The 26,176-nt window shown below is 36.6% G+C and overlaps 1 protein-coding gene, 1 long non-coding RNA gene and 1 pseudogene across 2 annotated transcripts; all 3 read left to right on the top strand.

Moving 5' to 3' along the window:
- LOC104777399 (cytochrome P450 71B12-like) lies at positions 8,763 to 10,861 on the top strand. Its single transcript, XM_010501644.1, has 3 exons — positions 8,763 to 8,865; positions 9,160 to 10,043; positions 10,143 to 10,861. The coding sequence occupies exons 2-3, from the start codon at positions 9,168 to 9,170 to the stop codon at positions 10,755 to 10,757; spliced, it is 1,491 nt and encodes a 496-aa protein (XP_010499946.1). The 5' UTR covers positions 8,763 to 8,865; positions 9,160 to 9,167; the 3' UTR covers positions 10,758 to 10,861.
- LOC109132281 lies at positions 14,326 to 15,117 on the top strand. The gene is made up of 2 exons (XR_002037527.1): positions 14,326 to 14,445; positions 14,530 to 15,117. It is a non-coding gene; the product is annotated as an uncharacterized LOC109132281 (long non-coding RNA).
- Positions 24,236 to 26,176, top strand: part of LOC104779073 — a 9,257-nt pseudogene continuing 7,316 nt past the window's right edge.

The raw sequence follows: 26,176 nt of genomic DNA, 5'->3' as shown, positions 1-26,176 counted from the left end.
TCTTCCTCTAAACGCAAATCGGCTCTCGAGGCGGTTCAGATCGGCGAATTCCCGGCCAATCTTGTCATCATTATTCCCGAACGTGATCAGCATCCTTGGGATGTTCTTGAGGGGTTCATTTGTCTCTCAGAGAAAATTTTCTCCAAATGCGGGATTACTTTTCCCCTCCCCTCTTTTCTGATGTTGTATTTTGCTAAGCGCAAGATGGCGATTTCTCAGTTCGCTCCGGCTACATTCCGGAACGCGGTTGGCATCTCAATTTTGGCAAAGAGAGCGGGGATTCAACTTTCGGCTGATCATTTTGAAGAGTTTACCCCCCTAACAGCGTCTGACAGAACTAAGAAATCCAGAGTTTACTATGTCAGTTCGCGACCCCTTCTGCTCGTCGAAGGGGCAAAAGGGAAGACCCACAATTGGGAAGGGTCCTATTTTTTCTTAAAAGTGGTTACGGGGGTCGTCGAGGATCCTGCGATCCCTTTATTTTCTGGGTGGAACCTTTCACCTAGTAGTTCATCTTTTTTTGTAATTTGTTCACGTCTTTCATATACTTTTCGTTACTTACTCCGTTCCCTTCTTTGTAGTTGTCATACCGCGGTGCCTTCTTCCTTATCCTCCCGCGTTTCAAGCTGATATTGACGTGATACGAGCAGTGAGTCCGTATATTTGGCCAGGCTCTAGACAGAGGAAAGGAGGTCGTCCAAGAAAGCAGAAGGTTCCTCGACCGACAGGTAATAGTCAAATTTTACTTTGGTTTGTCTAAGGCATTCGTTGACGACTTGATTTGGATGTTCCCAACGTGTCGGCTCGCTATCGGCAAGCGTCTGGTCCCCCTGCGTTTTCTCCATCTTCTCGTCCAGAGGTCCAATCCGAGACTCGCCCTTCCGGGGCTAATTCTTCACGGAGATCCCCTCCGGCTTCTCGCGATTCTCGTTCGCGCTGGAAAAAGGTCGGTATCGCGATCGTCTCCTATCCCACCAAACCTCCTGGCTCTCCCTGCTGGAACTGACTCCCAAGGGAAAAAGCCTACTGGTGACTCTAATCGTCAGAAGGAGCATTGCTTGAATCCTTCGCAGAAGAGGGCAGATCGATCTCTGGATCGATCGGACCCATCAAAGCGGCAGAAGACCGTGGACTATCGGTGGGATTTCTCTCATACTTTCGCTACCCGAGCTTTTCCGAATGACTCGGAGGCATGCCCTGAGCTGTTTCGCAAGATTCATTTTGGGTATGGTCGTCTTATGCCGATCGAGAGGATGAAGGAGGGCGATAAGATCATCGATCTGGCAAATACCGCCTTCAAGGTTAACAATTCGGCAATTGTTTCCCTATTTCTTGTTTTCTCTATTAAGTTCCCATTTCTGACTTGTGGTCATCGCAGCTCATAGGTCGCATCAATCGTCTCGCTTCTGGCTATGAAACTCGTGTGTACGACCTGGAGTCCGCTGCTTCTACGCCTTCAGGTCCCTCGGTCTCAAGAAGCTTGAGGGTCAGCTCGAAGAGGCAGTTTGCTCGAACAAGACACTGAGCGGGAGGATTTCCGAGCTGGAGCGTAAGCGAGAGGTGGCGAACTCTGAACAGGCTGCTCTTCTGTCGAAACTCAACGCGGCAGAGGCATCTTGCGCCCAACTGCAGATCACTCTGGACTCCGAGACGACGAGGCTTAGGGCTCGTCGTCGTGGGTTCGGTCGGTATCAAAAGATGACTGCCTATCGCAGGGTTGCCGACCGTGCCCAGAAGATCTTGGATTGTCACAAGTCGCAAGCAGAGGCTGTTGAAGCATCTCGCCCGAAGTTGCTCGATTATAACCAGGCCTTGGGGAACATGCACATGCTCGAGGCTCTGGTTGCCGATGGCCAGATCTCCCTTCTGGCTGATGGAGTACAAGAGAGGGTTGCCGCTGTGGCATCTGGGCTAAAGGAGGAAATCCTCAAGATTGACATCCCGGATCTCAATCCCGGGCATATTGACATTTCCTCCGTTTTTGCCGAGCCTTTTCTTGAGCCTCTTGAGTGGGTTCCTTCCCCAGATGTCGCAGACGATTCGGATTCGAAGTCTGAAGGAGGCGAAGGTAATAGATCGGAGCATGCGTCCAGTGAGGAAGTCGAGGAAGAGAGTACCGTTCCTGCTACACCAGGCAACTCGGCGGCTGACCATACTCCTCTCGCGCCGAACGACTCGACCGCCGCTCCATCAGCTGAACCCAACGCCCCGGAGGTCGGTGTTAATTCTCCCGTGGATGGTTTTGTCGCCCCTTGACGAGTGATTGATTTTTTTTTAATTTTGAACTTATCCCGTGATGTAGCGGATGCTGGACGCATGCTCCTTTCTCATTTACGTTTATTTGACGATCTCCATTCACATTGGATTCCCTATTTTCGCTAAACTCATATCGTCATTTTGCTTCAAAAATTTCTTCACACTATTCTACTTTTCATCTTTAAACGCATTAGCTTCTCCTCGGGGTCGACTGAGGTCATTGTGACACTTGTAACAGCAAGTTTGGTGTCTTTGGAGGAGATCTCGTGAATATCTCGCTGCAAGTCGCAATACGTCGTAAGTTCGAACTCCATTTTCGAGTCCGAAATTCTAGTGGCGACGTCAGTGTTCTTGAAGGAAGGATGCCAACTTTGGCGAGAATAGATCTGCTCGTCCTGATTTTGACGAGCGAACCAATGCCGACTTCGGGGTTAAAGTAAAAAAATGTTGAGACGGTACGCGACACGCGATTGGTTGGCTTTCCCTAGGCTACGAGTGGCGACTCGGCTTTTTCTCGTTCGAGTGCGACATACATAAGTCGGCTTACTTTCTTATTATGAGTAGCGAACTCAGCTTGAATTATATAGATGCGACACGCGGTGGTCGGCTTGCCCATGAATTTGAGGGTAGTGACTCGGCTTGAATTATATAGATGTGACACGCGGTGGTAGACTTGCCCATGAATTTGTGAGTAGCGACTAGGCTTGAATTATATAGATGCGACACGCAGTGGTCGGCTTTTTTTTTTTTTTCACCATTCCTACGGATACCAGGTAAATAACAAAAGATCTTGAGAAAGAAAGTTTGTATTATCGGCAGCTGCGTCTCGTGACGGACGGTTTGGAGTTGGTTGATTTCTTCCTGAGAGCCGACCTGTGCTGCGGTTAGTGCATCCAATCGAGTATTTGTTCGCTGTTCCTGTTGGTCGAGGCGTGCTAAGATCCCGCGGAATAGCTCGTCTATGCTGGAGACGGGCTGGCTGTTGAGCAAGGTGAGTTGCGCAGGGTTCGGCGTCGCCTCTGTGGTCGTCGGGCTCGCTAGGTTTCTTGCGATGACGAACGTTTCTGGACTTTCTGCTGCGGCAGCCTTTCTTGGAGCGTCCGGGGTTGGAAGGACTGCTTGTTCCACTTGATCCGCTGCCGGAGTTATTGTTCCCCCTGACGAACCGACTTCCTTGCTTCCTTCTTTGGTGGTTATAGTCATCTCATGTAGCTGTTGTAGGTCCGCACTTTAAACTTTCAAAGAAAACTTAGACTTGGCTCCCCCTACCTGGCGCGCCAAATTGTTGATGTCTAAATCGGTCCAATTAGAGTATTTTAGTTCGGTGTTTAAAGGGTCGAAGTTCTCTTTTATATATGAAAAAATCGGGCTACAATTGATAACGACGAGCTAGAAAATGACGAAAAGGAAACAATTGACGAACTAGGAGATCGTCAAATCTATACTTCGAGAACCTGTTCTCTCGTACAAATTTCCCCTCCATTTTTTGTGTCTTCTCGTCGTACGCCGTACAATCACGATTTTGCGATGGAGGAATATGTAGCGAATCTCTCGCAAATCGACAAAAGCGAGAGATTTGCGAGGAAAGTCCGTTCCTCGCAAATCGGTCAACGTCGCAAATCCCTCGCAACTTTTGCGAGGAAAAAAATTCCCTCGCAAACTAAGCGCAAATTGCAAGGACTTGTTTATATAGCAATTTCCTCGCAAAATTGGTATATTGTAAGTCTCTCGCAAATTTGCGATGCTTTTGCAATTATTTTTTCCGTCGCAAATAATAATATTGGTATAAAAAAAATTAAAATTTTCATTTTGGTTAGCTTAATTAGAATTAAACCTGTAATTAAAATTAATCCTGTAATTTAAATTAAATCTTATAACTTTATCCTCAAATTAAAATTAAACCAAATAAAAAAATAAGTTTACAAAACAAGTTTACAAGTTTACAAAACAAGTTTACATTACACCTAAGGAGAGAAAGAGAGTTCATGTGGTAGGTTCTCCGGTGGTTGCTTCTCCGGTGGTCACTGGTCTGGCCGCTGAATCTTCTCGGGGAAATCTTGCTGCAAAGTCTGGATCCTTCTCTGCAAGATATTCAAAGTATGCATCATAACTATGCATCTTCTCTGAATTTTCTTGCATCTTAACTGCATTGGCCTGTAATTGAGTAGCCTGAGTCGCAAGAACAGCTTCCGCAGCAGCAAGCTTCGCAGCTAGAACAAGTGGATCTTCAGAAGGAGGAGGCGGTTGACCAATCTGAGATGAAGATGCTTCTGCTTGCAAGTTTCCAACCCCATATACCCGGTTCTTTTTCTTAGGAGCAACCTGCCAACAATGAACAATTTATCACTCAAACATTAACAATTAGACAATGAAGATACAAAACACAAACATAAACAATGAAGCATGTTTTACCTCGGCATAAATGTGGTTCTTCACAGTCAGTGATAACCCCCCAGAAGCACTACTCTCCATGTTATCCCCTGATAATAGCTCAGACTCAGCTTGAGCAATCTTTGATGAGACTTCGTTGTACACCTTCTCGGACAGTCCATCAACAAAAGACCCATCAGGTCTCCTTTGAGTGTCTTCTAGGACTTGTAGGAAATCAGGAAGTGGCTCACCAGTCTTCTCAGACTAAAAACAGAGAAATGAAACAACTTGTGTTAAATATTGTAGATACTTGTGTTAATCAACTTGTGTTAAACAGAGAAATGAAACAACTTACATGCTTTCGTGCTTTGGCTTTAAAAGAAGTCTGACCAGACCGGTGCTTATGTATTCCGGTGCCCTCAGGATCATTATAGCGAGCATTGCGGCTATTGATACTCTTTGTTTCTGATTTTGCTTCACACCAAAAAGTGACCAAGCCATCCCACACGAGAGGATCAAGCCACCACGGCATTGCCTCATTACCGTTCTTCTTCCACTTACCCTTCCACCGAGACACTTGATCACTCATCCGGTTCTTCAACTTAGCTTCAAACTCAGCTCTAACTCTTCCGTTGATGGAGTAGTCCCAGTTATATGTTTGCTTGTAAAAACATAAGCATTAATCATAATTAAATCAAGTGAGTAAAACACAAAATCTGTAATTTAAATACAATAAGGAACTTATAACTTACCCCAAAAGTTTCAAACCATCGGTTCACAACTGCTGCAGCTGTTTGGGTCCAATTGGCATGAGGTTCTTTGAAATCTCTTTCAAAGATGGCCCAGACAGTAGCAGCAACCGAAGAATCCTGGTCAAACCTACAAAACAACAGATAAATGGAATTAGGATCTATGAAAATACAAAACAACAGATAAATTGAATGTTAGATAGAAGATATTCTCACCAAAGAGTACCCGGTGGTCGCTTAGGATCTAGTTTTGTCAAGTTAGCTCGCCTAGGACTTGCAAGTAACTCTTCCAAGCTAAAAAATGTTTGAGAGGCAGTTACACCGTTGACACGCGAAGTTGATTGCTGAGGAGGAAGATCATTTTGCTGTGGAGGAAGATCATCTTGCTGTGGAGGAAGATTATTTTGCACCGGAGGAAGATCATTTAGCACCGGTGAAGTACCTTGAGAAGAGGCGGTAGAATGTAGCCTTTGAGCAGAGCCAGTAGAGCGTACCCCTCGAGCAGGGATGGGAGGAGATAATCCTTGTGAAGATATAAACCTTGTGTAATAGTTTTGGTTGACAGATCTGTTTTGGTCTCGGTCTCGAGAAGACATCTGAGAAGAAAAGGAGAATAGGTAAAAATCATTAGAACCCTAAAATTATCCAAAATTAAAAACAAATTGAATCATAACCGTAAACCCAAATTGAATCATAACTTCGAAACCCTAAAATCCCCAAATTGAATTCCCAAATTTGAAACCCTAAAATCGAATTAAAACCCTAATCGAATCATAACCCTAAACCCCAAATTGAATCCCCAAATTCGAATTAAAACCCTAATCTAAGCAAACTTTCTAACTATAAAGAGGTAGAAGGGGAGAGGAGGAGACTTACCGGACAAGAGATTCAAAGGAAAAGAGAAAAGAGGAGGAGTAAGGGTCAGAGAAGGTTTCACCGGAAAAGAGAGAGGAGAAGAGAGAGGAGAAGAGACCAACCGGAGAAGAGAGAGGAGAAGAGAACAACCGGAGAAGAGAGAGGAGAAGAGAACAGCCAGAGAAGAAAGAAATCGGAAGAAGAAGAAGGAAATTAGGGTTTGTCGGCTTGGTTTGAGCTTCGCTCAAACTAGGTTTTTTAGTTATATAGGAAATTAACGGCGTCGCAATTCCAACGCAAAATTTGCGAGGGATTTGCTACGTTCCCTCGCAAAAGCATCGCAAATATTAATAAATTTAAATTTTTATAATTTAGAGTTTTTGCGAGCAAATTGCGAGGGAACGTAGCAAATCCCTCGCAAAGTCTTTAGGGTTTAGGATTTGCAATTGTCATTAGTGCCCTATCTTTGATTATAATTCTTGAATTATATCATTTTAATCGTTAATAGTAATGTAATTATTTCTCTAACAATTTTGTGTTGCACTGCTATCTTTGATTAATAGTTTTGGATTCATCTTTTTTAATCATTAATAGTAATGTAATAAGTCTTTAGGGTTTAGGGTTTATGGTTAACGGTTTAAAGTTTTTTTTTGCGAGGAATTGCTATGTTTTGAGTAGTTTGCGATGGATTTGCGACTAATTTGCTATGAGTCTAGCAAATCAATCGCAAATTCGTCGCAAACCTTGAATATCTAATTTGTAAAAACCATCAAAATAATGTTAAAAGTTAGTAAATTCACCTTATGAACACATTCAAATGTATTTCAGAATAATTCTATTAAGTTTTGTAATATTTATAAAAAAATATTATCCTAACTTTGCAATGGATTTGCTATGGCTTTCACAAATCACTCGCAATTCCATAGCAAATTTACTATGGAGTATGTTCTCGCAAAATCGTCGCAATATTGCGATGGATTTGCGAGGAAAGGGACTTTTCCAGCAAATTTGTCGTAAATGCGTCGCAATTGAGCAGCGGATTTTGACTGAGTTCCTCGCAAATTTGCGAGGGATGTGCTATGGTTTTTTTATTTTTTAGTAAATCCCTCGCAAATTTGCGAGAGCTGTACTCTGTCGCAATGTGTCCTCGCAAAAGACTTGTTTTCTTGTAGTGGTTCGTCATCCGAAAAGACCAAAATCACCCTTCTTGACCTATCAATTTCTTTGGGTCTTATCTGGGCTGGGCCTATTGTAGGGATGAGATCCACCCCTAACATGTGCTTTTTTTTTTCATTTGAAAGCTTATGCATGGGTGAAGTGTGAGAGACCAGAAGACACAAACTGCTATGAGATTTTGAGAGCGGCGAAGATAACAGGACGCAATGGCAAAGTGTTTGGATCAAGATTCAGAAGAAAGGTTTGTGCGATTGAGTCTCATCAGATCACAAGATGAATTTGATCAGCTTATTGATATGTTGAACATTTGCATAGGTTTCGAACATTTGCATCTTATGTTCAGATATTTCCCCAATGTTATGGTTTCCTTGTTGACACGATTATGACCAATAGGATTTCGAATTTGTTTTGCATCAAACACGATTATGACCAATAGAAGTAACCATAAAAAAAACTAGGTCGATATTTAGGAAGATCATGTCAAAAAGAATTAAGTGGGTGAAACGATTTTGTTGTTTCTGGTGGCAAACTTGAATCACGGTCATCATTCATCTTTTGTTCTACTCTTTTAACACCACTTGTGTTGTGTGTTTGGGTCCATTCTAAACTAGTCACATCTCTATTATTAATTTGTTTTGTTTGGCACCGCCCTTTTCCTTTCTCATTATTTTACAATCTTTAGGAGCAAGCGTACGTTTGATATGCGCGTTTAGCTAGAAAGTAGAAACACACAAATATCAAAACGTACAATATATCATCGACGTGTGTGGACATCTATATTTGCAAAAAAAAACTTATCATAAAAGAATAAAAATGAACCACATAATTCAACGAATGATAAGGATGTGGTAGAAACAAGAATCTTATTAGTAGATTTTTGTGATTGGATGACTGATAAAGACTCCCTTGTAATTAGAAACAAGAGTTGCTAGCTATAAACCGGGAAAAAAAAACACTTTCATTATAGGGAGTTAACGTAAAATTAATTTATAGAACATCATCGATAAATACTAGTTTTGTCATACAAATAATAACTATAGTTAAATGGAGGATACATGATATTAGTAACTATATATATGTGTTCCCTCCTAAGAAATATGAGTCGGCTCATCTACCCGGATTGCCCAATATTAATTAAACCATCAGCATAATTTTGTAGAATCACTAATAAAACACTTGTGCAAATCTGAATTGTATGTGTCCCAAATTCTTTAATTATATTACCTCAAAAAAGAGCTCATATGTAATAATAAACAGTGGACGTTAATATAATTGAAACGTCATCTCAACACGAAATGCAGTATATATATGGAATTGTCACAGCCGGCATGCGCGTCACACAATTCACAAGTAAAAAAAACAATTCTCTCTCTCTCTCTCTCTCTCTCTCTCTCTCTCTCTCTCTCTCTATCTCTCTCTCTCTCTCTAGAATCTTCAGCCCAAAGTATACGACTTGAAAGTAATCAATCTTACCGAACTAGCTTTAACTATATACAATGTGATTTTATGCTTTAATCTTGTAGAAAGAAACTCTTAAATTGTCGGATACATTTTAACTATTATATGTGTTCTTTAATTTACTTGTTCGAATATTGTTGCATGTTTTTCCTGTACCTTGATCGTGTAAAGAAATTATCATATTATTCTTCTTGTAAAGAAACTATTAGGATTCTTCTTGTTCCTGTATTACCTTAACTAATACTTTTTTACTGTTTATTGACGTATTATATAATAAACTTTCCCTTTTATGTAGAAAACAGAATGAGTTTTTGGAATATCATTTTTGCATTCGTCTTCTTTGCATCTATACTCATTGTAAAGAACATGAGAAAGACAAGGAAAAACCTACCTCCTGGACCACCAAGACTTCCTATAATTGGCAACTTGCACCAATTAGGATCCAAACCTCATCGTTCGATGTTCAAATTATCTGAGAAATACGGATCTTTAATGTCTCTAAAGTTTGGAAATGTGTCTACTGTTGTGGCCTCTACACCAGAGACGGTGAAGGATTTCTTAAAAACATTTGATGCAGATTGTTGTTCTCGACCTTATATGACTTATCCTGCAAGAATTACATACAATTTAAAAGATCTCGCATTTTCTCCATATAACAAATATTGGAGGGAAGTACGAAAGATGATGGTTGTTGAACTCTACACTGCAAAAAGCGTGAAATCGTTTCGACATATAAGAGAAGAAGAAGTTGCCTCATTCGTCGAATTCATCAAACAGTCTGCTTCATTAGCAAAACCGGTTAACTTGAACAAGAAGTTAATGAAACTATCAGGAAGTGTGATTTGTAGAGTGGGATTTGGGATCAGTCTTGATGGGAGCAAACTTGGGAATACTTACGAGGAAGTCATTCATGGATCCATGGAGGTGATAGGGAGTTTTGCAGCAACAGATTACTTCCCGGTTATTGGCAGAATCATCGATAGGATCACGGGGTTACATGGCAAATGTGAGAGGGTTTTTAAGGCAATGGATACATTTTTTGATCAATCTATAGAGCATCACCTTGAAAATGAGAATATTAAGGATGATATCATTAGCTTGCTCCTCAATATGGAAAGGGGAGAGACTGGACTTGGAGAGTTTCAACTTACTCGAAACCACACCAAAGGAATTCTTCTGGTAAGTAATCGGAACCTTTAAGTCAATAACTTCATACTTTTTAGTTTTTACGTGTTACATAAAGTTTAAATTAATCCTTGTGTCTTCTGAATATTACAGAACGTTCTTCTTGCTGGAGTAGATACTACTGGCCACACAATAACGTGGGTGATGACACATTTGATTAAAAACCCAAGAGTTCTGAAGAAAGTACAAGCTGAGGTGAGAGAAGTGATCAAAAACAAAGATGATACCACACAAGAAGATATAGAACGACTCGAGTATCTGAAAATGGTGATTAAAGAAACGTTTAGGATTACACCGATTGGGCCACTTCTAATTCCAAGAGAGGCTTCAAAAGATATAAAGATTGGAGGTTATGACATTCCAAAGAAAACATGGATCCATGTCAACGTATGGGCTATTCATAGGAATCCAAATGTTTGGAAAGATGGAGAAGTGTTCATCCCGGAAAGGTTTATGGATAGCCAAATTGACTATAAAGGTCTAAACTTTGAGTTGTTGCCATTTGGCAGTGGAAGGAGAATATGCCCAGGTATGGGAATGGGTATGGCTTTGGTACACTTAACTCTTATCAATCTGCTTTACCGATTCGATTGGAAGCTTCCAGAAGAAATGAATGTAGAAGATGTAGATCTTGAAGAATCATTTGGACTTTCTTGTCCTAAAAAAGTTCCGCTTAACCTTATCCCTGTCCTTACTCAATGGACTTAACTTTATATTTTTCATAATTCTAAATGTAACCATGTGTAATGCTATATCATTCTCGTAAATATATGATATATGAGTTTGATGAATCCATCGTAACCAAGTTTATATATGATCGTACGTATAAGAATTATTTTTATGAAAGCGTTGTTTTAGACTCCCATCAATCCATGTTGCGGTTTAGTCGTTTAGAGATATTATTTTCATTTGCGTTATTATTCTTTCTCTCTATACGTATATTTAGTATACGTACACTACAAGAAACAGCTGTTTTACGACTACAAATGGCGACTACATATGTAGTCGTCATTTTTTTCGACTATGTAGCAATTATGAGGCGACCATTTTACGACCACAAATTTTTAGTCGAATATTAGTCATTTTTTTTTGCGACTACATATTGTAGTCGGTATTTTAGTCGTAATTTTGCGACTACTTAATGACTATATCGCATACCGAACAAATAGTCGCTAAATAGTCATCAATTTAGCGACTAATATGCGATTTATGGTAAAAATTTCTAATTTAGCGACTAATATGCGACTCATGGTAAAAGTCGCTAAGAAGTCGCATATCAGTCGCTATTTTAAAGAATTAAAATCTAACCTCTAAGACTTATATTATAAACTCTAAATCTTGAATTTTCGATTCTTAATCTTAGAAATTAATTCATAAACCATAAAATCAAAACTTAACCATTATTATATATATATATATATACATAAAACCAAGCTTTAATACTTATATAAGAAAGTCTAATTGATATAAGAAATCCAAAAACTGAGATCTAAGGCTAAAAAAAAATTATAGTTTTCTAAATCTTATATTTTTATCATAACTTAACCCTAAATCTTAAACCTATACCCCAAATCCTATACTTTAAACCTTAACCTTTCAAAATCTAAACTTTTATAATAATTATATAGAAATTAAAGCATAAACCATTCAACCAAGATATAACCATTATATATGTATAAAAGCAATGTGTAAAACTATTTATTATTTACATCTAATTTTATTTTTCCAAAAACTATTTACTTATAAATTTATACGACAGTTAAGATTAGTCGTAACGTAGTCGCTATTTGGCGACTATTTTTACGACTATTAGTTTTAACAACAAAGGATTTACGACTATAATATTTAGTCGTTATTTGGTCGTTATATCCTATTTAGCAACTATTAGGTGACTAATAGTACAGTCGATGTTCATCTGTTTTCTTGTAGTGGTAGTATATATATAAACACTTTAAACTGCGAACCTTCCACCATACGGGTTTGCAGAAGAAATGTCTCTATCATGTATGTGTCTTGTGACTGTCCTAGAGCGGATAATATGGTTTGCGTACAATAATAATTTAAATGAGTGTATCACACTATGCATAATATGTTGACAAAACATCGATAAATTATTATTGTGATTTATTTATTAATTCTAAATTTTTTATGCACATAAATCCTTGTAATCCTACTATATAAATTTAGAAATACATTTATAAAAATAACATTAAAAGTGTAAAAATTTATATCAGAATAACATTAGAAATAGTAAAAAAAAAAGAATCATTAAGAATAATTAAGAGAATTTAACTAGGATAAATAAAAAATTAGTGGGGTATTGAAGTTGACACTTGAAAAGTTGTAAGATTTTAATATTTTAGAATTTTGAAAGATTTCAAAGATTTTTAGGAGATTTAATTGTGTTTTAGATTTTTTTTTTTTTCTTTTTAGAAAATGAAATGTGATTTTATGAGATTCTATGAGATTTTATTAGTAAACTTTGTGTGATTTTAAAATATTTTACAACACAAAAGAAAGAAAGAAAAACTGTAGCTTATTTTGTGAAGTTGTAGGAGATGTTGACGTAAAGTTGTCGAGACACGATGACACCACCACAAAGCCAATCATGCAAGAAACAAAACGAAGCTTTCAGTGAGATGAAGAACAGAGGAAAAAACTAAGCGAAGAAGAAGAAGATGAGGAAAAGGAATAAGAAGAAGGTGAAGGACACATGAAGAGAAGAAGGAACAAGTCAACAAGGAAGTTGGGCTTAGTGGTTTTGTGTGTGTTGTAAGAAAAAATCAACGTAATCCTATATTTCAATGGTTCTCTATAGACAATAACCAAGACAGAATAGAGAGAGAGAAGCAAACTTGAATGTGAGAAAAAAATAGAAACGAAGAGTTGATCTGCGGAGATTAGAATTGCCGGAGTTGTCGGATTTGATCTGCGGAGATTAGAGTTGCCGGAGTTGTCGGAGTTGATCTGCGGAGAAAGCTTACCGAACAGAGATGGTGGTGGTTTTATGATTGTGTTTTTTTTTTTTAATGAAATCTTTTAAAATTCTACCTCGAAGGGTATAATTTTGAGAAGAGTATTTTTTAACTAAAAAAAAAAAAAAAAAAAGTCTCTTAGAATCATTCAAAGTAGCATTCTAAAAGAAAGTTGTGATATTTTGAATAACTAGAGATTTAAAGTTAGTATTATAAACTATTGATTGAATAACAAAAGATTCTGAATTATTTTAAAGAATTTTATATAAATCTTAGTTGAATACGATTAGAAATATTCATTCAATTAAACAACTAAGATTTCTACATATATGTTATCTGATTTTATACAGATTTTTTGGCCAATAATCTCTAGAGCAATAATCTGATTGTAAGTAGGCTAGATGAATTGCTAATAATGAATAACAAATTAAAAAAATATTTCAAATTTAATTCAAATAAAATGTTCAGCTCACGTTTTAACCTCGGTTAGTAGCTAGTCGAATATTAGAATCCATTACCGTATTGTAGTTGTCTGTTTTCATTCCAACTTTTTGTAATCTTCCCTTACGATATCATATTATATGGTGTCCATTAATTGTATATATGATATATCTGGTCTTTACAGCCTCTAGCGGACCTAGCTAAAAGAGTTTAAACCACTAAAAATAGTTTCAAAACTCTTGGACTGATATATCTACCTATCTAAGATTTGTGCACGGTCTATTCAAGCACAAGTGGACCTAAAGAGTTTAAATCACCAATAGTTTCTACGAAAATATGTATATGTAGCTAAAGAGTACAACAAGATAACACAAATTCTTATTCAAGGATGAATGCAATTTTCTCTGTTTTTTCCATAGCACCAAAAATCTCTACATATTAGAGGAATTAACTTTAAAAAATAAGATTAATTCTAGGAGATTTTGTAGCCAAAAGAAGAAAAGCTCACTACAACTTCTTGCATAAGATCTGCAATTTTTGGCTATCAGTTCCTGAGATTCCTAAATCTTAGCAAGTTACTTGGTCAAGAAAGCTCTCTCAGTTTCTAAGATCATTTATCATGACCCCGGTCAGATAAGCTTTTCAACTCTCAAAATACATGTTGTCCTTGAGGCTAATATAGAACTTACTCAACCAGGATATAATATAGTACTTGCACCTAAAGCAGTGCCGGCTTAAACATATTACATGTCCCTGGGCAAACTAAAAAAAAATGCCCCTTAACCTATCGAAAAACTTATTGATTTTTTTTTGGGTCTCTTTGGTTTATAAATTTTTTTTTGTGCCCTTTCTAGCTTACAAATTTTTTTTGTGCTCCTTTAACTTACAAATTTTTTTTATTTTGCTTCTTAAACTTACAAAAAAACTTTTTTTGTGCCCCTTTACTTATAAAGTCAAGAAAGTCAGAGACTTTACTCCTTGTAAGTTTTTTCTTGTAATGCAAGAAAGTGAGACTTTTGGTTTGGTTTTTTCTTATAATTATGTGTTTTTTATTCATTTGAAAGCTTATGCATGGGTGAAGTGTGAGAGACCAGAAGACACAAACGGCTATGAGATTTTCAGAGCAGCGAAGATAACAGGACGTAATGGCAAAGTGTTTGGATCAGAAGAAAGGTTTGTGCGATTGAGTCTCATCAGATCACAAGATGACTTTGATCAGCTTATTGATATGTTGAAAATATTAGTCTCCCAGGAAGCTGTTCCATCTGAAAATTTTATGTACATATAAATCTTAGGTTATATGCCATCTTCCTCAACCAATGTCTGAGCAGTTTATAGGTCAGAAAGGCAAACAAACCTCCCAGCATCACGGTAGAGATAGAAAAGAACGGTTGTGAACAACCATCTTATCTCTTCAATATGCGGTGTGATTATGGAAGCTCCAGAAAGGCAGAAACATAAGCGAGTGGCGAGTGCCATGGATGCCACAACCACCCAAAGCATCTTATGCGTAAGATCGATCATGTCAATCATTCATCTTTTGTTCTACTCTTTTCACACCACATGTTTTGTGTGTTTGGGTCCATTCTACACTAGTCGCATCTCTATTATTAATTTGTTTTGTTTGGCACCGCCCTTTTCCTTTCTCATTATTTTACAATCTTTAGGAGCAAGCGTACGTTTGATATGCGCGTTTAACTAGAAAGTAGAAACACACAAATATCGAAACGTACAAATATATCATCGACGTGTGTGGACTTATCATAAAAGATTGAAAATGAACCACATAATTCAACGAATGATAACGATGTGGTAGAAACAAGAATCTTATTAGTAGATTTTTGTGATTGATGACTAACAAAGACTCCCCTCGTAAGAAACAAATAATCGATAAAACTTTCATTATAGGGAGTTAACGTAAAAACAAATTTATAGAACATAATCGATAAATACTAGTTTTGTCATTCAAATAATAACTATAGTTAAATGGAGGATACATGATATTAGGCTCATCTACCCGGATTGCCCAATATTAATTAGGGTCTCTTTTGAGTTTTAGTAGGTTTTTAGAACTTAATTAAAAATATAGTACAAATACTATTTAAAATTAGAGAAACAATCATGTGTACAGATGATAGTGAGTTATGTGAACAGATGATAAAAACAATTATTAAACAAAATGTATATCAAAAGATAGAGAAAAACACACAGATTGTTTTTGGCTTAAAAAAATTGGGAAAAAAAAATATATTACAAAATATTTATGTAACTAGACATCAGGGGAATGTGATGATACAAGAAAAAAAAACAAAATAATAAAAATAATTGTTTTTTTATATAACTCAATATTTGTGGTTTTATATATTTTCTAATAAAGAAATAGAAAAAATAACTATATTTTTACTATATTTCTAATATTTACAAAAAAGAATAATTCCATACACAACAACTGTTGAATAATCGTGTTCACCACAATCGTTGTAGAGAAGAATCATTGTGTTTTGCACCACCAGATCAAATAATTACATTTGTACACTTTATCAGGTGTACAAATACAAAACTTATAAAAAATATTTAACATTAACAAATAAAATCATCAAACAAAATGAATGTCAAAATGTAGAGAAAAAACATATATTTTTTTATGTCTGAACTTTTTCTTTTATATAGAAATTATGTTACCAAATATTTGAATATAACAATATAGGAGGGGTGTAATTGCAATAGAAAAAGAAAATATAATTAAAAAATATTTTTTTTTTGGGTTTATTTCATGCACAAAACGTCGACTACCCTTTTGTAATTAACCATTTTTCTCTCATATTTCTAACTCACAACTAACCTATCTCACACATGGGTCCTATTGACTGTTTGTCAAATTTTGAATAGTGTATGTACTAAGTTCCCAATTAAGTTTGAAAAACGTATGTTTATTTTCCAATTATCTCTAATGTAAATGAGTGTATCACACTATGCATAATATGTTGACAAAAAATCGATAAATTAATATTGGGATTTATTTATTAATTCTAATATAGAATATAATTATTACCACACTTGTTTGACGTTTTATTTAAGAGACATCTTCGTTTTCGGTTTAGAGTATGATTATCTTGATTGTTATCTATACATCCTATAGTAGATGGATTGACATCAAAAATATCGTTAATTTTCCTTTTTTTCTGTAAGATTGCCTTCCAATATATATTTTTTTAAAATTTGATGGGTTTGAGTGTTTGCTAGTTATAACTTCTTTTGGAAAAATTTAAAAAGAAAAAAAAAGTTGAATTTGTTACCATTTTCTTAGCTGCATAATTGTAAGATGGGTCCTTTTATTTTGTAAAATAATATTAGTCAATGATAGAAAAATATTTATGTGAAGCTGAATATGAGTTTTATATTTTTTCATTAATTTAGTTTGTTGATCCATGCCTCTAGTGTAGCTAGTTTCAGCCGCATATGAGGTTCATCTCTAAGCGTCTTCTCCATCACCAACATAGATTCGTCCTCGAATCTCGAACAACCATCAGCCAACGAGTACCGTGCCACTGTCTCCACGGCTCACAATCCTCCGACCAATCTACGGAAGATCACCTATAGGAGATAGACGCACGTTCCATGCATTGTTTGCTCTCGACTATTTGGACTTTCTTTTGCTATTTTGGTTTATGTTCAGTATCAAATTCGGTAAAGTCTAAAAAAACCCAAACATGTATTGATTCGTGATCTGGTATTATAAATCGATGTAATCATGTTTAGAGATCTTAATATACAAAATTTACAATAGTGATTGGTGTTAATATTAACACCATTGCAGTTATTGGTATAACATGTTAGTATATATTAACTTTATATGTGAAAATTATAATTAGATTATGTATATGCATATTGTCAACATTATACACTTAGTATTGTTTATATAGTGAATATTTTTTATAAAAAATAAGTTTTAGCCAATTAAATAGTTTGTTATTGTTTCCTAAGTTTTATGAAACAATAAATAGAATCTGTTAACTAAATATTTCAAATTATTTTTATGGAGTCGTCTCTCTCGATAGGCGATTTCTTAGGCAATTTTTGCCATTGATCATACCAATTCATTTCTCCGGTTTGGAGTTTGTTTCTGTCCAACAATCTTTGCTTGTTTGTCATTGGGGGTTTTGTCGGCGGTTTATCTTTTGTCAGTTTTTTCTGACAGTTACTTGTCTCCCTTTTCGCAGGAATTAGCAGTCTTCCAAAACCTCCATGGATCTGTTGCTATATAAACCTCTATCCCCAATCTTTTTCTACTACTTTCAATCTCTTTTTCTTGCAATCCCGAACTACAATCATGAATGATTTTTTGAGAAATCTGTCCAAGAACTTGATTTGGGTATTGAAGATGCCCCAATCTCCATGACATCGGAGTTTTACTCCCGAGCAGCATCGGTGAGTCGTTACTCTCTGATAGTAACGACAATTAATCCACGAAAACAAAATTTACGGGCTCTAATTCGCCAGATGCCTCTAGTTTTGGGATTTACTGATGCATGTGTGGGTCGCCTTCTAGATGGAGGACGCGTACAATTCCGCTTCAAGTATAAAGAATTAATGAATTTGGTGCTTCGTAGGGATCACTGGTCCTTTAACGATTGGATGGTCACTACTCACCATTGGTTCCCAAATATCAGTGAGACTGATATGCAAATCATCCCATTTTGGGTCCAAATTCAAGGTATTCTGATTCTCTATCTCACAAATGAAATGGCTAGGGAGTAAGAAATCAATTAGGACATTTCTCTGAAGTTGACTATGATGAGAATGTCGACCAATTTGGGACTGTGAGAGTTAGGATTGATTGGAACATAGATGCACCTTTACGTTTCTAGAAAAACTTTAGGTTTGCTGTTGATGAGAACACTGTTGTAAGGTCCTGATATGAGAGACTTAGTGATAGACTCCTGTATGAGGATCTATTCCCAAGGACACACTTTGCAAGGATTTTCAGTGGAATAAAAAAAATGTTGATGAAGAATGAATGGAAGAAGCAGCGGAATTGATAGATGAATGGCGATGAAGGTGAAGGATATGGATGCAGTGGATTTGAAGGGGGAACGGATTGTACTTCCAAGAGAGATGAAAATCTCTTAGACTACGGGCTTGAATACAACTTAGATATGACACACTGAGAAGTATACAAGTTGAGAAGATATTACACACTCCTCATATCAAACAAGTAAAAAAGAAGTTTTTGATTAAAATGTTTGATGAGTTGCAAAAGAGAACTACAAAGAGTTTATATAAGAGAGGAGGGGATGGAGGAGAAGAGGGGAGAGAAGAAAGACATACAAGAGCATGCACAAGCCCAAACTCATGCAAGAACATTCACAAGTCCACACTCATGCAAGCTCATGCAAAGTGTCTTGGAAAATACGAAAGCAATAAATGCAAAGTTTGAACATAAGAAATAGAAAATGGACCAGGAAAAGTGATGAGCTTTGGACCACGAAATGGGATGATAAAGGGGGCTTGAAAGTGTTACTTAGGCCTCATTAAAAACCTTTTCAAGAAAATCCAATGGCACAAAACTTGACAAGGGAAAAAGAGTGAAAAAGCAACAATTATCCCTTTACCGAACATCCTGAGTTGTGATCATCATAAAAGATGTTTGAGCCACATATTCTTGCTTCTTGTCCAGCTCCATAAGTATTCTATTGATGGTTTGGTTGTACCTCTTGGATCTTCATCTAGTTAAAGGACCCGCCGTAACGATCAATACTTCCTCTGGTATAAGTTGTTCCTTGGCTATAAGCTGGTCCTCGGCTACAAACTCCTCCTTGACTTTGTCTGGTTCATGTGGTTGGGTTGGGCTGGCCATGATCTCATCATCCTCCCACTTGTAAAGGATTTGACCTCAAATCCTAATTATCTGCAAAATAAGGAAGAAGATTAGTAACGTTGAAAGTTCCATTCACATTGTACTTACCTTGGGGATGGAGTTGGTAGGCGTTGTTGTTGTTTTGTCTTGTTATGTTGAATGTTCCATAGATCTTTGACATTAGTTTGGTCTCCTTTTTGACTAAAATTTGTTCACTCCTCAAGTGTATCATTAGTTGTACTCCAACCTCAAAGATCATCCAAAACAACCATTGGATTTATGGTCATGCATCAAAATATCTCCAATTCCAGTTCTCGCAAATACTTTGGAAAAAATAAAATCTGGGAGTTCCTCTTTTGTACCTGCAAAGTTGTCGATACCTTTTGGCGAAGATCAAGTGCGTCATTATAGTCATGAATTCATTATAAAAAGGAAAACATATCTTAGATTGGTACAAGTCATTATCCTTGTCATGTTTTGAATGTAATAAACTGATAATCAATGCATGAGAAACAAATTGGTTTACAGAATTACTTAGATGAATAATTTCTTGGGTATGATTGATGCACACCATGATTAATGGAAGTGGATATGGGGTTCTTCTTGGATCAGTGTAAAGTTGCTGACATCTTGGTGCTCATATTGATCCAAATCAGGTAGCTTAAATCATTTGTTTCCCACTTTCTTTTCAGTTGGTCTGAAATTTGTATTTGGTTCTTTTGAGAAAGACAAGTGAATCATATATGTGTGATCTTGGATAAAAGTATCAAAGAAAAATACTTATCTTATGACATCTTGATATGAACACAAGTGTTGCATCGGGTGGTTCATCTTTGAACATTGAGGAAGCTTTAACTACATCTCCATGCTCTGCAAAATCTCATACATCAAAAGGAAACAGTTTATGCACATAGGAAAAGATCAAACATATATTCATGTAGTTGTTATTAAAATAGAGTTTTAGAATCGAGCATCCTTGGGCGATCGAAGTTGTTTTAGAGTCGACCATCCTTCCAGCTTCTAACTCCAAAATTGTAAATCATTTGTTGGTATATATCAGGTTGTTTCTCCTTGATTTGAACAGAACATGTTTCTTCTCCAAAGTATACTTATGCTTCTTTATGTAACATGTTCCTTTCTTAGCACTCTTGGGATAAAACAAATGCATTATACTTGAAATAGAGAAATCAAAAACATGATCTTTCACAGTTGGTTTGCAAAGCTCATTGAACAGTTTAAACTCATACAACTCTTTTTCAAATTTCTCATTTCAGAAAAAGGTTTAACCATTACATGCTCAGTTTTACTTCTAAATGGTTCCATTGCAATGCTACACAAAGAAACTCTCAAAGAAGAGTTAAATTCATGAAACTTTTCAAACAACAAACCTTTTGGCTTAAAGAACTCTTTAAAATAGAAAGTTTCAAAAGTTGGAATCATTGTGTCAAAACACAGATTTTGAAACACAAAATTCTTTCACATTTTTTAAACCAAAACGTTTTTCATCTTAAGCAGAAATCATCACAAAATAATTAGGATTTTTCCTAACCAAATCAATTTTCTTACAGGGCTTTCTTGGGTAGTCACAAAGATATGGTATAGAGACTGGGTTTGAGACAATGTTGATCTGCTCCAAATCACTAATCAATGGCAAACTCATTTGTGTTGTTTCTAGTGATTCTTCTTTCGGAACCTGTAAAAAGGAAATAATGCTAGTCGGTTGCTTCGGTTCCAAATGTGTTAGTTTTTCAAGAACAAAATCATATTGGATAGAAAAAAGATCACACTTAGTTTGAGATAGAGTCATAGGTCCAGTTGGTATAACGAGGTCATCCTTAGCTACAAACTGACTCTCTTTGGATTTTTCTCCGAGCTGTTCCTCCTCGGGTCTGGGCTGATCCTATCTTTTGAGATCCTTATTCTCCTTTTCTTGATATGCTTGCTTCCATTGTCGTCCATTAGAATCTGTACATGTCTCAACACTTTTGGGAACACTTTTGGGAAAAGACAAGTGTATCACACAAGAGTTGGAATTTTCTAAGCCTTGCTCAATTACTTCACTACTTGAGTTTGGTTCTTTCGAAGTGATACTTAGCTCGAATTTTCCAGGGTAAGTTGCAATGAAATGTTCTTTCTCACGACCATTATAACAAGTGACTTCCTTAGATTTTGATAGTGTAGAAGACTTACATTGCTTGGGTTCTCCACTTGGTTCGAGTGACGAGTTTTAGCTTTGCTCCTGAACTACAATCTGGTGAGGGGCCTTCTTTGGTTGAGATTTTGACTTAGCCTTCATCTTCTCGTTTTGAATGTACTCGGTTAGCACTTCAAAAAGATCTCATTGCGTCTTTGCCTCCATGGATGTTGGGGTTATCTTTTGATTTGGGACTAAGGCTGGTTTCTTTACAGGAACTGCTTTGATTGTGTCATTGACTTGGGGAGCACGGTGTAGCGCTTGTGGAGCATACTTATTCCTTAGAAGTTTCTTAAGATCTCTCCATAATGTGATATTCGGCTCTTTGTAATACCAACGATCATCAACTTCTTGCAACCACTATTTGTAAGCGTCTCCCGTGAGTTGGGTAAGTGCAAAAGCTAATATCTCCTTTCTTGGGATGTCCTTGTAGTAGAACCAGTCATCCATATTTTCTCCCACTCAAGGTAGTCTCTTTTTCCTGAAAATTTGTAGAGTTTATTAGCGAGTGGAAATTTAGAATAAATCATAGATTTAGATTTGGGAGTGTGAGAGGTTTTATGTTGGCTGCTCCGCGTTGATCTAGATGTGTCATCTGGTGGCTTAGGTTTCAGATCTTGGTGTTTCCTTTGATGTAGAGCACCAAGCTTTTCGTCGAGCATCGTTGCCATAGAACTTGTGACTGATTTCGTAATTCTCCTTTCCAGGCTAGAGGTGGATGACTCTTCCTCTTCGGATGTCACCATTGTACCTGAAAAACAAAGCACAAATACACCAGTAACAAGTTCCTTTTGTAATAGAAATGATGTCACACAATATACACAAAATAAGACATGTCCAATGACACCAAACACTCTTATAACTTATATGAACAGATCATACAAAATAAGTTATCAAATCATGCTTAAAAATTCCAAAAACAATTCTAACAAATAATAGACTCGATCCTGGTTTGAAAACAGTTGGTTTCAGAGATTTTTGAACAAGGAAACCATTTTACAAAAGTATTGCAAGATTGAAACAAATATAAAAACAGAGAAAATGAGATTGGAATTTCAAAACCTGGTTGCAAAGTGGCTCTGATAAAACATGATAGACTCATGGATAAGGATCTATTCCCAATGACACAATTTTCAAGGTTTTGGAGTGGAATAGACGAAATGTTAATGAAGAATGAATGGATGAAGCAGCGGAATTGAAAGATGAATGGTGATGAAGGGGAAGGATATGGATGCAGCAGATTTGAAGGGGGAATGAATTGTACTTCCAAGAGAGATAAAATTTCTTAGACTACATCCATGAATACAACTTAGATATGACACACTAAGAAGTAAACAAGTTGAGAAGATATTACACACTCTTCAGATCAAACACGTAAAAAAGAAGTTTTTGATTAAAATGTTTAATGAGTTGCAAAAAAGAACTACAAAGAGCTTATATAGGAGAGGGGGATGAAGGAGAAGAGGGGATAGAAGAAAGACATACAAGAGCATGCACAGACCCAAACTCATGCAAGAACATTCACAAGTCCACATTCATGCAAGCTCATGCAAAGTGTCTTGGAAAATACAAAACCAATAAATGCAAAGTTTGAACAGAAGAAAAAGAAAATGGGTCAAGGCAAAGTGATTGGCCTTGGACCACGAAATAGGCTGATAAAGGGCGCTTGAAAGTGTTACTTAGGCTTCATTAAAAACTTTGTCCAGAAAACCCAATGGGACAAAACTTGACAAGGAAAAAAGAGTGCAAAAGCAACACTTATCCCTTTACCGAACACCCTGAATTGTAATAATCATAAAAGATGTTTGAACCATGTCTTCTTGCTTCTTGTTCAGCTCCATAAGTAGTCCATTGATGGCTTGGTTGAACCTCTTGAATCTTGATCTTGTTAAAGGACCTACCAAAACGATCAATACTTCCTCTAGTACAGAGGAACAAGTTGTTCCTCGGTTATAAGCTGCTCCTCGGCTACAAGCTCCTCCTTGAATTTGTCTGGTTCATGTGGTGGACATGATCTCATCACTTAGGAACTTCTGCAAAAAATATTGATCTCTTAAGCATGATGCAAAGGAATGTCGTTTGTTCTTTGATGCCAATGAGGTGCAGGAATCTGATGATGATAGTGATGGAGATAATCATCTAGATGGTGACAACATTATGTCAGAAGCTTCTTCTCTGCCCTCTGTTGATCCAACGACGCTTATTCCTGGTAATATGCCACCACCACTAACTACTGGTAAGAGATATGTCTTTCAGAATATGGCTTCTTCTGGTCTCTCCAGCTTTTTTGCAGATAAAGACCTCACAGCCAAACGGATGCGCTATATTCATGTTAAGTGGGGGTTATTGGTTTGAGATTTGAATAAAGTTTTAAAGTTTTTTAAAGTTATGTAGAATCTGTTGTTATTAGATTAAGATTTTGTTAAACTCTGATAAAGTTTAGTGTTATTAGTTTGTGATTTGTAAAAAGTCATTGAAAATCTTAACAAATTTGAGTTATTGGATTCATACTTTTAGAAAGTCATTAAAAGTTTTATGTTATTCAATTAAAACAAAAAAATCTAGGATTTTAATGAGTTTTATTACTATGTTATTGGTTTATAATTTTAGACACTTTCTTTACAAAATAAAGTCATGGAAAGTATCATACAAATACAAGAATTGTTTGGAGGACTTTACAAGATTTTAGAAAACTAATCGACAAAACTCTCTAGCAATCTTTAACAATCTTTCACTTATACCACCCCCTAAGTATGTCAACAGTTTGGTCAATTCTAGTAACAGCCTGGATTTGTTGGCTGAAACCACTGATAATGCTCATACAGAGAATATTGTCTTTACATCCTATTTTTGACAGTAACATTATAGATATACTAATTAAACAACCACGTGAATAACGTTTTCCTAATAAGTTGATTTAATTAAAGTTGTATTTCTTTACATATAGAACCACTGACTTGAGGTAAATCAAGAGCCCAAAAGCAAATATGAATCTAATAATAAGCTCCAAGCTCAATGATCTGGAGGAGTTGACGTTGAACGCGAAGCAAATACAAGATGATTTGTTGGAGGAGATACTCAGAGTTAACGCGAACACAGAGTATCTTGGGCGCTTTCTCCATGGGAGCTCTAATTAAGCGCTTTTCAAGAAGAACGTACCGGTGGTCACCTACGAAGATATTAAGCCTTAGGGCATCATTAATGGGAGAACTTTTTTTGTGTTCTTAGATTAAATATATAGTGAAAATAATGTTAGATCAGTTGTTAAGATCATAGGTAAAAAAAATGGGAGAACTAATTATGGTGTTCTTAGAATAAAGATATAGTGAAATAATGTAAGATCAGTAGTTAAGATCTGTTGTTAAAAAGCTAGTTATTGGGAGAACATGTTTAAGATCATAAGATTTAATAATATAATATTCATAAACATTTTACAAATTATGAAAACTTATAAAATAACATTTAAATTGCTTAATTAATTATAGCAGATAAACATCTTATTTAATGAATAAATAGTTTAATTTCCAAATTTATTCCATATATGCTCTATCAAATCCTCCGTTAATTTCTGATGTGCTTGTCTATCACGAATTATAGTATGGCCATCACCTAAACCCTCAAGATTTGAAGGCATATTTACTGAAAACGAAATATCTGGAGTAATTCCGGTTCCATCTTCTTGTTGGAATTCTTGTTCGTCATAGAGCGTGTATGAATCTCGTTCATCTTCGACAATCATATTATGGAGTATGAGACATGCTCTCATAATATATGCAATCTTACCCTTTGACCATAAAAGAGATGGATTTTTAATCATGGCGAATCTAGATTGCAGGACTCCAAATGCACGCTCAACATCTTTTCGTGCACCTTCTTGTTTTTCTGCAAACAAACGATGTTTCGGATGTTGTGGTTGTGGGATGGATTTAACAAATGTCGCCCATTCCGGGTAAATACCATCCGTCAGATAGTAAGCCAAATTATACTCATTTCCGTTGACATAGTACGTAACTTCAGGAGCTCGACCGTAAATAATGTCATTAAATACTGGTGATTGATCAAGAACATTTAAATCGTTACAAGTACCTGGAGCTCCAAAAAATGCGTGCCATATCCAGAGATCTTGTGAAGCTACCGCCTCCAAAACAATTGTTGGTTTACCGGTGCCTCGTGAATACATTCCTTTCTAGGCTGTTGGGCAATTTTTCCACTTCCAATGCATACAGTCGATGCTTCCAACCATCCCGGGAAAACCCCGTAGTTCTCCGTAAAAGAGTAGCCTTTGAAGATCCGCTTGTGTGGTTCGGCGTAGGTATTCAGTGCCAAACAAGTCAACTATTCCAACGACAAAATGTTCCAAACATTTACGAGAAGTCGATTCAGAGATACGTAAATATTCGTCAACCGAGTCCGCCCCAATCCCATATGCTAGTAGTCGAATTGCTGCAGTACATTGTTGTAGCGGTGAGAAACCATTCCGGAAGGTTGCATCCTTTTTTGGTTTAAAATATGGAACTTCTTCACTGAGACGATTCACAATACGCAAGAACAATGACTTGTTCATGCGAAACCGTCGGCGAAATTGCCTCGTCGTGTAAGTCGGATTATCACTAAAATAATCGTTCCACAAACGTTCGTGGCCTTCTTCCCGTTGTCTATC

The sequence above is a fragment of the Camelina sativa genome, chromosome 3 (assembly GCF_000633955.1).
Source record: "Camelina sativa cultivar DH55 chromosome 3, Cs, whole genome shotgun sequence".
Taxonomy (NCBI): Eukaryota; Viridiplantae; Streptophyta; class Magnoliopsida; order Brassicales; family Brassicaceae; genus Camelina; species Camelina sativa.
Note: the sequence above shows the minus strand (reverse complement) of the source record. Positions and strands in the feature narration are given on the sequence as shown.

What these genes read in the sequence shown, in the direction of transcription:
- LOC104777399 (XM_010501644.1), top strand. Translation starts at nt 9,168, where the DNA reads ATGAGTTTTTGGAATATCATTTTTGCATTCGTCTTCTTTGCATCTATA. An exon ending in ACACCAAAGGAATTCTTCTG is followed by an intron (nt 10,044 to 10,142) that starts GTAAGTAATCGG and finishes TGAATATTACAG; the next exon opens with AACGTTCTTCTTGCTGGAGT.